At 42.3% G+C, this 12895-nt stretch overlaps 1 protein-coding gene across 1 annotated transcript in view; it reads left to right on the plus strand.

Annotated features, from left to right (window-relative positions):
• DNAH9 (dynein, axonemal, heavy chain 9) overlaps nucleotides 1-12895 on the plus strand; it is a 623295-nt gene that overhangs the window by 452848 nt on the left and 157552 nt on the right. The window contains 2 exon segments of the mRNA XM_006898570.1: nucleotides 810-1014; nucleotides 5609-5773. Of these exon segments, the coding sequence (XP_006898632.1) occupies nucleotides 810-1014; nucleotides 5609-5773 (370 nt within the window).

A 12895-nucleotide genomic window follows, 5' to 3' on the forward strand; every position in this document is an offset into this window, starting at 1 on the left:
GTAGAGGGAAATGCGCTGCCTGTGGCCCAAGCCTGTTTTTGTCAAACCACAAGAGAAATCTCCCTTGTCTCCTGGAGAAAGTTTCCTGTAATAATTTAGCTTCCAGCAGTCCATGTTCTTACTTTAAAGCTCCTCCTCGGCTGCTTTGGAGTCAGCAGTCAGTCTCAGGGTGGCCCATGTGTGTCAACCGGCTCCATCCACGGGTTTTCAGTAACTGGTTGTTTTTTGGCAGATCACCCATTGCCTTATGGTCATACCTTGCCTTAACAGGTTCGTGGGTCGTGCTTATTTACTTGTTTAACTATTTCCACCCAGAGAAGGCATTCCTCTGGCAACCCAAAGCATTTTCATGGGAAAATAAAGGCCAGTTAGCAGTGCACAAGATGCTGGTGTGCGAACAAGGATGTGCCCTTTCCTCTCAGTACTTTACTGCCATCTGCTGGAAATGTTTTGTACTGCACAAGTCTGCGTTGACCACTGTGTGAATAACTGTCTAGCTTTGTAGACAAACAACTGCCAGAAGTCTAACGCCTCTCTCCCTGTTGTCCAGACAGATACACAGGCACACATACAAACACACAGACATACATAAGTCCCCGGGCTCACTCTGTACACATTTGGAAGAATCTGTGTATATGTCACTGTTACTGTTTGCAACTCTAAAAAAGGCCATGATTGTTAAAAAAGGTCACGGCTATTTGCAACTATCAAAGACTTGGCAAAGGTGCGTTTCTCAGCCAGAGAATTCTTTCTTTACCCACATTTTGCAAAAAAAGGAACCCACTCTCATATGAGCCTTTGTGTTCCAGGTTCATTAAAATCGGAGACAAAGAGTGTGAATATAATCCCAAATTCCGACTCATCCTTCACACCAAGCTGGCTAATCCTCATTACCAGCCTGAGCTGCAGGCTCAGGCCACTCTCATCAACTTCACTGTGACCAGAGATGGGCTGGAGGACCAGCTGCTGGCTGCTGTGGTCAGCATGGAGAGGCCAGACCTGGAGCAACTGAAGGTGAGTCACGCGGGCCCAGTGAGGATGGGGGGCAGGAAACTCAGCCTACTCTCCGTGCTGCTGGGCTCCTCACTCGGGGTGGGCGGCAGGGAGGTTGTTTTCCCTGGAACTGATAGAGGGGGCCCAGTCAGACATGAGAGAGGTTCTAACCTCACTCACCTTCCTGGGAACACTGAGCACGGGAGCAAAAGACAGTTGGGATAATGACTGTTCCCAAGGTTAAGAATGGGTTTCTGGATAGTGCAAAGAGTTAATGCGCTCAGTTACTCGCTGAAAGGTTGGAGGTCCAAGTCCATGCCAGAAGAAAGCCCTGGCAATAATGTACTTCCAAATTTAAAAGAAAAAAAATTCACAACACACAAACAACAGCCGTTGAAAACTCTGTGGAACACAGCTCACTTCTGATACACTTGGGTCACTGTGAGTTGTAATCAACTTAATAGCAACTGATTTGTTGATTGTGTTTGTTTGTATGTTTAACTTACTCATTTCTGTCTCATCAGAATTAACTCATAGCTGGCCCTCCAGGGGGGTTTCAGAGCAGTAGATCACATGGGAGGAAATTACCCATTTTTGTTCTGCAGAGCAGCCGGTGGATTCGAACCACATGCCCTTGAGTTAGCAACATAACTCCTTCCATAGTTTGTTGTTGTTACATGTCGTTGAGTCGCTTGCAACTCATAGCGACCCTATGTACAACCACCCTAAACTCTGATCTAAACCGTGCCCACCTCATCATCTCTGACACATCTACCCTTATTACCCCAGTCACTGAATCAGTACATCTCATTTAGGGTCTTCATCTCCTGCGCTGTCCCTCCATCCTCACAAGCATGACGTCCTTCTCCAAGGACTGGTCCCTCCTTGCAGGATGTCCATAGAGTGTCAGATGAAGTTTCAGAATCCTTGCCCCTAAGGAGTAGCCTGGTTGCACTCTCTCCAGGATGAACGTGTTTGTTTTTCTAGCAGTCTATGGTATATTCAGTACTCTTCTCCAACACCACAGCTCAAAGGCATCAATTCTCCTTCTGCCATCCCTAGTCATTGTCCAGCCCTCTGATGCATAAGAAGTGATTGCAAAGACCATGGCCTGGATCTGGTGCACCTTAGTCTCCAGACTGACTTCGATACTTTTCAGTTCTTTGGAGAGGTCTCTGATTGCAGACTTTCCCAATGCAATTTGACTTTTAATTTCATGGCTGCTGGTGCCAAGAGGGTTGACTCTTGAGTGGATCAAGCAAACTAAAGCTGTTAACAATCTCAATCTCCTCACCATCTATCTTGATGCTGCCAATTGGTCCAGTGGTGAGAATCTTTGTCTTCTTGACATTGAACCTCAATCCATATTGGAGGCTGCAGTCCTTGACCTTCTGCAGCAAATGCTTCAGGTCCTCCTCAGTTTCAGCAAGCAGGCTTGTGTCATCTGCATAACACAACTTGTTGATGAGTCTTTCTCCGATCCTGATGTCACATTTCTCCTCATAAAGCCCAGCCTCCACAGTTTAGCTTAGGGAAAGTAACATTTCTTTGCCCTATACAGCCTTTTATAGACTGCCTTTGTATCCTTGCTGTCTCTCTTATCATGGGAAGAACCGTTTAACTGTTTGGGCTCTAACCTAGTGTTTCTTTGAAAATGTGGCTCTCAATCTTGTTTTAAGACCAGCATTTGCTGTTCTGCCTGCCTGAAATGTTCTCTTTCAGGATACCTATAATTACTGGGGACTTAACTCACATGCCAGTTATTAATTGACTCTCTTCCTGATTGATATAGCTCAAACTAGCCCCATATCTCTAATATCATCCTATTTTATTTTCCTATAATCCTTATTACTATCTGAAATGACAAAGCTTGTTTGTCTATACTCTGTATTCCCTCCCTGTGTTCTGTGAAGGTGAGATGTGGCTAGTTAGCCTTTTCTTTACTGATCCTCAGAACCTTTAATCGTGGCCTGTTGTTGTAAAGCTGTTGCTCCGCATGCATGTGCTGAAGAAATGAATGATTTCAGGCAGCCAACTCCCAGGGATCTGTGAGTCCAGTCTCCTATGCCCTGTAGATCTGGCCTCTATATTCTGTCCTAATGTGGTTGGACCCATTTCTAGTACAACTGAAAAACTGTGCAATTGAACAGGTTGGACATTTGAAGTCTGCTGAACTGAAGACTCCAGAATTGAAGTTCTGGATATGGGCATGTGAACAGAGGCCTCCTGGTTGGCCCCAGCCTTTCATTAACGTTGCTGCACACTTTTAAATTGACAACCATGCTTAGACCATGCCTATAGCCGTCATTTGTGGCAACGTGTTAAAAGCCAGCTTTTGGGGAGCTCTGGTGGCCTAGTGGCAAGAAGCTGTGGTGCAAACCTGAAGATGCATGGTTCAAATCCACAAGATGCTCCCCTGGAGAAGGTGGGACAATCTCCTCTTGTGCCAGTCAGGCCTGACTCAATGGTACAACAAGAACAAAAACCAAAAACAAAAGCCGGCTTCAGTAACTATTTGCACCATTCAAATTTGACTAGTCTCCTCCCGTCAGAAAAAATATCCCAGTGTATTAAGATAGCTATCCCGATATTTCAGAAGGGAACATGAGGCCAGATCTGAAAGCATACCACCTCCCTACTCCAGCCTGAAGAGGGCTCTTGAAAATATCTGTCTAAGCTGTGTGTAACAGTATTTATTGATTTTCCCCCCTTCCTCTCCAAAAGAAAGATAATCCATAAGAGAGCTGTTTATTGTGGGGCATTAAAGTAAAAATAGAAAGAAAGGGCCTTGTGCAGACTAAGGCTTGACTCTGACATTAACCGTTCACAGAAATTAAGTTCCGTTTCAATAGCACTGGCTGTGGTGCACCTTGTGTGATGATCCTGGGAGACAGAGACTGGGGTTGACCCCACTGCAGTCACTAATTTATAAAGAGCTTACCGGGACCCAAGGCAGAAAGGTTCACTTGTGACTTGGCTCATCTGCTAGTCCCATCTGCTCAAGCACCTGCTATCCTAACTAAGTTAGTGTTTCTCATGGAAGGGACTCTGGTCTCAAACTCACTACCACTGAGTCAACTACACAGGGCTGCTGTGGAAGAGAGCAGAACTAACTGACTCTTGAGGTTTCCAAGGGCAAATCTTATTGGAAGCTGAGTGATACATCTTTCCACTGTGAACTGGCTGGTAGATTGAGCTACTAACCTTTTGATTAGCAGCTAAGGGCTTTAACCACTTTCAGGGCTTGTTTTTCTTGACCTCATAAGTTTTTATTTATCCAGATATACCCAACAAGGAGGACAGTTGTGGTTCACTGGTAAAATTCTTACCTTCCATGAAGGGAACCTGGCATCATTATCATTTCCCAGCCAATGCACTTTATTCAGTATCTTTGTGGAAACACTAGGACTAACACTCCTTTGGAAACAATACATCCTATTTAAGGAATAAATACATTTCATGAAGTGGAGATCCACAATGTCTTAAGAGGAAATGTTCTGCTTTGTAGGAGAAATAGTCTGTTTTTCATTTGGTAAAGCAAACATTACAAACCATTTCACATCAAATAGATAAGTGCAGGAGTAAAGGAAAATTTAGGCTTTTTCAGATCATAGACATGCTTACCAATAATTCTTCGTCAAACTTTAATTCCTTTTCTCCTGGTACAGTCTGGCTAAGGCACTGTTTCGGAATTATACTTTGTAAGCATTTTATTATGAGAGCTTTGCAATTAATCAAGTCAACTTTATCTGAAGTTCTTGAAATGGAAAATGGATTCATTTGGTTAAGAAGAAAAGGTGGTATCAGCTCTCAGATTTTGAAAGATGAAATAATGTTTACCTGGCTAAGGGAACTGGATGGTTGTTAAAACGACTTCCTCTTGTGATTCTGTAAGTCAGTGAACAGAGCAAATAAAAAATATTTTATCCAGCTTAGAAATTCTGATTCCATTTTTCTTTCATTATTCAAGTAGTAACAAGAGAAAAGTGGGCTTTCTTTAGAGAGTTGAAAAGTGAAAAATTTTACTGAAAATGGAGTTTTATTATTAGTTTAAAGTTGCCTTACCCAGATGTTGTTGTTGTGATCGTTGTTGTTGTATGCTGTGGAGGCAGAACTAACCCGCAGCTGATCTTCCAGCAGGTTTTCAATGCTATTAACCACACAGGAAGAGACTGCTCATCTTTCTCCCTCAATGAATTGGTAGATTTGAACCACATGTCTTCTGGACTGCAGCTTAGCTTTTTACCACTAAGCCACCAGAGCTCCTTGATTTTTTAACCACCACAGAAGCTGACAGCCATCTGTCGTCAGTGGTGGCTTGAATGTTCCTGTGTGCTGACAAGGTTTCAGCAGAACTTTCAGGCTAAGATAAGAATAGGAAGAAAGGCCTGGCAATACATTTTCAAAGATCAGCCAGTGAGCACCCTAGGAATCCCAGTAGTTCAATTCTCCACCAGTCATGGTGATGGTACAGGGTGAAGCAGCATTGTGTTTGACTGCTCCAGAGGTTGCAATGGGCTGGGGGTGAATTCAAGGACCGCTAACAACAACAATATTCCAACTGTAGGATACTCTCATTTTATATGCCTCACTCCTTTTCACTTGCTTCCCACAGTCAGAACTCACAAAGCAACAGAATGGGTTCAAAATTACCCTCAAAACTTTAGAAGACAACCTGCTGTCTCGCCTCTCCTCAGCATCTGGAAACTTCCTGGGAGAAACAGCCTTGGTGGAAAACCTAGAGATCACCAAGCAGACCGCTGCGGAAGTTGAGAAAAAGGTAAAATTCACGTCTAGCAGGGGGAAGACAGCTGAAGCTAGCCGGCACGAATATTCTTTCCTAGAGTCTGATTCAAACATTTAAGAAAAACAAATCAGACTAACAGATGGCTTTTCCCTCCTTCTAACTTTCTCCTAGAAATTCAAGCCTGGTAAAGCTCTTAAAATGACTACTTTACATCCTATGTTATGGGATTGCCACCTTCTTGGAAATGCTTTTGACAGATCTTAACAATTATAACTTCAAATATTTCCTCTCCCTCATTCTCTCATGTTCTACCTATTTCTGTTAGAAATATTCTACATCTTCTCATACTATCTGCCAAGTCTCATAACCTCTCATATATTTTTCCCCATCATTGTTTTTCTCTGAGTTACTTTTGTTGCAATTTCTTTAACTCTGTCTTCTACTCTGCTGATTTTTATTTGGCTCTAATCTATCATTTAACATGTGTACTGAGTTTGTTCATGTCAATAATTGCACTCTTATTTTTCTCCCCACCATCCATTGGCTGGTTTGTCATTCTGTGATGACTGGCATGTTACAGTGAAGCTAAAAGCCATCTCAGACACCAGCAGGGTAACCCATAGCGTACAGTCTCAGTGGACCTTCCAAGGTAATAAGAGGAAGAAGGACTACTCTGGGGAAAAAATTGTCAGTGAAAATATTCTGACTAGCAGCAGTACATTGTCTGATATAAGGTCGTAAGATAAGCAACTTGTGTTGCAAAGCATGCCAAATAAAAGTCTGCTAAAACTCTGAATAGAATTGACCTTAATGACATGGATGGTGTAAACCCTTGATGGTCTTCATTCACTGATGTGGCGTGATTCAGAATGAGAGGGAAAAGCTATAAACATCCGTTAACCAACAAATAGCCAATGTACAAAGTATAAAGCTATGAAAATGATAAGTTATTTTTAAATTAAATGCATACCATAATTGTTACCAGCCCTATGCATTAATGAGCTGAAATTGACTAGTATTGGCCATTTTTAATCAGGAGTCATGTAGTAGACTCTGCTAGAAATGGCAAATTGACAAGGAATGATGTCACAGGTGGTCAAAAAGAAACTCTGGTTTATTCACACAATGGTATACTATGCTGCAGTGAAAAACAAAGAACTCATGTAATATAATTCAAAATGGGTGACCATGGAGCACATTATGCTGAGTGAAGTATCTCAGTCACAAAAGGGCAAATACTGCATGGTGCCACTGTTGTAAAACGGGACTAACGTCGGGGTTGAGGGGAAAGATGGGATAAATTATGTATACTACATTGAAACAGATGAGGGAGAGAACTGTTTAAAAGCGATTATTGATTAGGTATTATTGTCATGACAGTAGTCCAGAACAAAGGCTGCGTAGTAGAGTGCACTTGCAGGGAGGGACTGTATAACAATGAAAGAATTTTTCTTTTACTTTTCAAAGAAAAGAGCGAATTGGGGGGGAAGAATGGGTAGGGAGAAAAATGCAATAATGAAATAATGGGAAAAATGGATCAATGATTTAATGAAAAACCAATATCCTTTGTAAAAGTTAACTCAAATAATAATAAAAAAGTTTTTAATTAAAAAAACCAAGTGTGGCAATAATAAGACACTCTACTTCCACATATAAAGAAAACTAGTTGTTATTATTATTCACACCTACACAGCAGCCAAAGATGAAGACACTTGACTATTCTTTTTTACCTTCCTCAGCAGTTTAAAACTGATCAGACATGCAATGAAGATAAGTTGATAATCACTGGTGATTGCAGCACAAAAACTGTAAACAAGGAAGGATTGGTGGCTGGAAAATACGGCCTTACTGAGACAAGTGATGCAGCAGATCATATGGAAGGATCTGCAGTCCACTTGCTTTTATTAAAAATAACTCTTCATTGCAATACCTTCCTTTGACATCATGAATAGTTAACTATATATGTGAGCTTTGCCAGATAGAATAAATGGGATTTAACTAAATACATCTCTTGAAAGTAAGGAATGGAGAAGTTCAGTATCACCAGTCAAGTGGATTTACATTATCTCATAATAGATTTGACACAATTAACAGTCAAAATCAAAACCAAATGATGTGAAGTGGCTGTATGAAAAAAGCAAGAGACCATTTAAAATTAAGGAAATAACAAAAAAAAAGATGTCAAAGAAGCTCTGAAATTTACTTCTGAACATAGAGTTGTTGCTGTTGTTGTTGTTAAGTGCCATCACGTTGCAGGTGACTCATAGTGACCCTATGAAGGAGAGTCCTCAATGCTTAGGTGTCTCTCATCCTATCTCCAGGTTCATAGGGTTTCTGGAGACAAGCTGTTATGGAAGTGGATGCCACTCCTCCTTCCAAGCTTGTTTTCATCAAGGAGCTCCACCCCACTTTCAGTCCGCATTGAGTAACCAGCCATTAACACATTTGACACATCAGTGTCACAGTGTTCAACCTCACAACAACCACAAGTGACCACAGGACGGCAACTTAAACACCAGGGCTATACAACCTAGAGGAATGTCTGAAAAAAACAATGAAAGACAGGCCCGAGGGTCACAGATTAAAAGTCACCCACCTTTGGCTTAGTTAGCATCGCCTTCTGTCCACTGGGCCAGCTGATCTCTCTCTGAACATAGAGTAGTTAAAGAAAATAAAAGAAATTATGAAGTGACAGAGCTACATAGAAAGTTTCACAGGACAGCTTGAGAAAACAAAGTATTATGATTAAATATGGCAAGACCGGTAGTTAGAAAACCAAAACTTGGTGTTTCTCATGCTGAAAGAACTGAAAAAAACAACATTGATGGCTCAAGTTGAATGAGTGAAGGATTCTTTGGGCAATATTGACTAGTGGATGTAACATCAAAAGAAGATGGAAGGTAATGTTGTTGTTGTTGTTATGTGCCATCAAGTCGTTTCCGACTCATAGCGACCCTATGCACAACAGCTCTAAACCCTGCTCTATCCTGCGCCAACCGCACCGCCTCTGACACACCCATCCCGATTACCCCAGTCACTGAATCAATCCATCTCATAGAGGGTCTTACCCTCCTGCTCTGTCCCTCCAGCCTCCCAAGCATGATGTCCCTCTCCAAGGACCCGTCCCTCCTGGCAACATGTCCAAAGTATGTCAGACGAAGCCCCAGAATCCTTGCCTCCAAGGAGCAGCTTGGTTTAATCCTCTCCAAGATGGATCTGTTTGTTTTCCTGGCAGTCCAGGGTACATTCAGTACCCTTCTCCAGCACCACAGCTCAAAAGCATCCACTCTCCTTCTGTCCTCCCTAGTCATTGTCCAACTCTCTGATGCATAACAAGCGATTGCAAATACCATGACCTGTATCAGGCGCACCTTAGTCTCCAGAGAGACACTGTTGCTCCTGAGTACGTTTGAGAGGTCCCTAACGGCAGACTTTCCCATCGTGATATGCTTTTTGATTTCCTGACTGCTGGTACCAAGAGTGTTAACTGTGGAGCCGAGCAAAGTGAAGCTGTGAACACTCTCAATCTCTTCATCATCCATCCTGACGCTGCCAATTGGTCCAGTGGCGAGAATCTTTGTCTTCTTGACGTTGAGCCTTAGTCCATACTGAAGGCTGCAGTCCTTGACCCTTCGCAGCAAGTGCACGAGGTCCTCCTCAGTTTCAGCAAGCAGGGTTGTGTCATCTGCATAACGGAGATTGTTGATAGATCTTCCACCAATCCTGATGCCACAATTCTCCTCATAGAGCCCAGCCTCTCGGATAATCTGCTCTGCATACATGTTGAAAAGGTATGGAGACAGGATGCATCCCTGGCGTACACCCTTCCCTATTTTGAACCATGCAGTGTTACCCTGCTCTGTTCTGACTACTGCCTCTTGGTCCAAGTATAGGTTTCGTATAAGCACAATTAAATGTTCTGGGATTCCCATTCTTCTCAGAGTCAGCCACAGTTTGTTATGATCCACACAGTCAAATGCCTTTGCATAATCAATGAAACACAGATAGACATTCTTCTGGTATTCCCTGCTTTCAGCCAAGATCCATCTAACATCAGCAACAATAACCCTAGTACCACGACCCCTTCTAAACCCAGCCTGGACTTCCGGCAGTTCTCTGCTGATGTGCTGTTCTAATAGTTTTTGGATGATCTTCGGCAGAATCTTGCTTGCATGTGAAATCAATGACACTGTTCTGTAGTTTCCACACTCAGTTGTGTCACCTTTCTTTGGAATGGGAACAAATATAGATCTCTTCCAGTCAGTTGGCCAAGTGGTTGTTCTCCAGATTTCTTGGCACAACTTGGTGAGCACATCCAGGGCAACATCTATTATCTGAAATACTTCAATTGGTATACCGTAATACAACTAATAAACTGAAACAGGAATTTAGCAATTAGGAAATGAAGGGGAAGGAGAAGGGAGGAAAAGACAAATCTATGTATGAAAAAGTAAATGAAAAGTCTACAATCAACGCTTTTGGTACCAGCAGCCGAGAAATGAAAAGACTAATTGCATTGGAAAAGTATGCTGCCAGAGACCTCTCCAAAGTACTGAAGAGCAACAGTGTAAATCTGGAGACTAACATGCACCTGTTACAGGCCATGGTCTTTGCAACTACTTACTATATATCAGAGAGCTGGACAATGACTAGGGATGATAGAAGTATAGTTGCTGCCTTTGAGCTGTGGTGCTGGAGAAGAGTATTGAATATACTGTGGACTGCTAGAAAAACAAATTAGTTCATCCTGGAGAGGGTGAAAACTTGCTGCTCCTTGAAGGCAAGGATTCTGAAGCTTCATCTGACATACTTGGGAAATGTTGCAAGGAGGGACCAGTCCTTGGAGAGAAACATCATACTTGGGAGGGTGGAGGAACAGTGCAGGAGAGGAAGACCCTCAATGAGATGGATTGATTCAGTCACTGCGGTAATGGTATAGGTGTGCCAGAGACAATAAGATTGGCACAGGATAGAGCAGGGTTTAGGGCTGTTGTATATAGGGTCACTATGAGTTGCAGGTGACTCAACAGCACATAACAAGAAGAAAGTGTAAGTTTTCCTTGAGCATGATCAAGTGTACTTGGATTCCCATTCTTCTCAGTGTTGCTGTTGTTATTTCTTTGAAACTTCCATTCAAATTACAATTCAAAAACAAATATGGAAGGAATATATGGAGTCACTGTACCCTATTATTTTTGTGTACTCTAGAGTTGAAAGTGACTCATACCTGACTCTCCAGCAGGTTTTCAGAGACAGTTAATCACACAGAAGGAGATGGCTCATCTTTCTCCTGCTGCTGGTGGCCTCAAACTGTGTGACTTCAGGATTGCAGTGCAGCTTCTTGCCATTAGGCCACTGGAAAAATTGCTTGAAGTTCAACCATTTCAGGAGATAGCATATAATCAAGAGTGATGGTATGGAAGGAAGAAGCCCAAGTTTCACAGAAGGCATTGTCACAAAAGAAGGCTCCAGTAAGTGACAGCATACCAACTGAGATGTTTCAGCAATTGGGTGCAGCATTGAAAGCACTCACTGATCTACACCAAGAAATGTGAAACCAATTGGAAGACATCATAATTGTGCTCATTCCACAGAAAGGTGATCCAGCAGGATTCAGGAATTATTGAACGTTATTGTTACTATCACACACAAGTGTAGTCATGCTGAAGATAAAATACAAAAAGAGTTGCAGCAGTACATTGGCAGGGAACTGCCAGTACTTTAAGCCAAAATTAGTAGAAGACCTGGAATGGAGGTAACCATTGCTGATATAGATAGATCTTTGCTGACAATAGAGAATACCATCAAGATGTTTATCCGTGTTTTATTAATTACATAAAGGCATTTGACTGTGTGGATCATAACATTACATGGATAACATTTAAGACTGGAAATTTCTGGATATGTAATTGTACACAAATTAAGAGGCAGTCAGTCAGATAGATAGACCAAAGGGAAACCACATGGTATAAGATGAGAAAAGGTGTGAATCAGGGTTGTATCCTTTCACTATGCTTATTCAATATCTGTGTTGAGTACAACAGCAAGGTAAGAGGCTCATTAATAATTTGCAATATGTCAGTGACCACTTTGCTTACTGGAAGTGAAGAGGACTTGAAACTACAGTCTTCAGTATGGATTACACTTGGTCATAAAGAAAACAAATCCTCACAATTGGACCAATAAGCAACATCACAATGACAGAGGAAAAGATTGAGGTTATCAAAGACTTCATTTTATTCGAATCCATAATCAATGCCCAAGGAATTTAGCAGTCAGGATATAATGTCTTGCACTGGGTTCCTGTGCTTCAAAGACCTTCTTTAACCTGCTCAAAAGTGATGCTGCAACTATGAGGGCAAAGCTATGTCTGGCCCACGTCGTGGCATTTTCAGTCACCTCGTAGGCGTACACCAGGGATGTGCCCTATCTCCATACATTTTCAACCTGTATGTAGAACAGATTATCCAAGAGGCTGGGCTCTATGAGGAGAAGTGTGGCATCAGGATTGGTGGAAGATCTATAAACAATCTGCGTTATGCAGATGATATAACCCTGCTTGCTGAAACTGGGGAAGACCTGAAATGCTTGCTGCACAGGGTCAAGAACTGCAGCTTTCAGTATGGATTGAGGCTCAATGTCAAGAAGACAAAGATTCTCATCATTGGACCAATTGGCAGCATCAGGATGGATGGTGAAGAGATTGAAATTGTTAACAACTTTAGTCGGCTTGACTCCATGGTCAACACTCTTGGCACCGGAAGCCGGGAAATAAAAAAAAATATATTGTGATGGGAAAGTCTGCTGTTAGGGACCTCTCCCAGGGTACTGAAGAACAATGGTGTCACTCTGGAGACTAACGTGTGTCTGATACAGGCCATGGTCTTTGCAATCACTTGTTATGCATCAGACAGTGGGACAATGACTAGGGAGGATAGAAGGAGAATTGATGCCTTTGAGCTGCGGTGCTGGACAAGATTATTGAATGTACCCTGGACTGCCAAGAAAACAAACAGATTCATCCCGGAGAGGGTTAAACTGGGCTGCTCCTTGAAGGCAAGGATTCTGGGGCTTCATCTGACATAATTTGGACATGTTGTAAGGAGGGACAGGTCCTTGGAGAGGGACATCATGCTTGGGAGGGTGGAGGGACAG

This window comes from Elephantulus edwardii, unplaced genomic scaffold (assembly GCF_000299155.1).
Source record: "Elephantulus edwardii isolate Elephantulus edwardi_28Jun2011 unplaced genomic scaffold, EleEdw1.0 scaffold00233, whole genome shotgun sequence".
NCBI classification, from domain to species: Eukaryota; Metazoa; Chordata; class Mammalia; order Macroscelidea; family Macroscelididae; genus Elephantulus; species Elephantulus edwardii.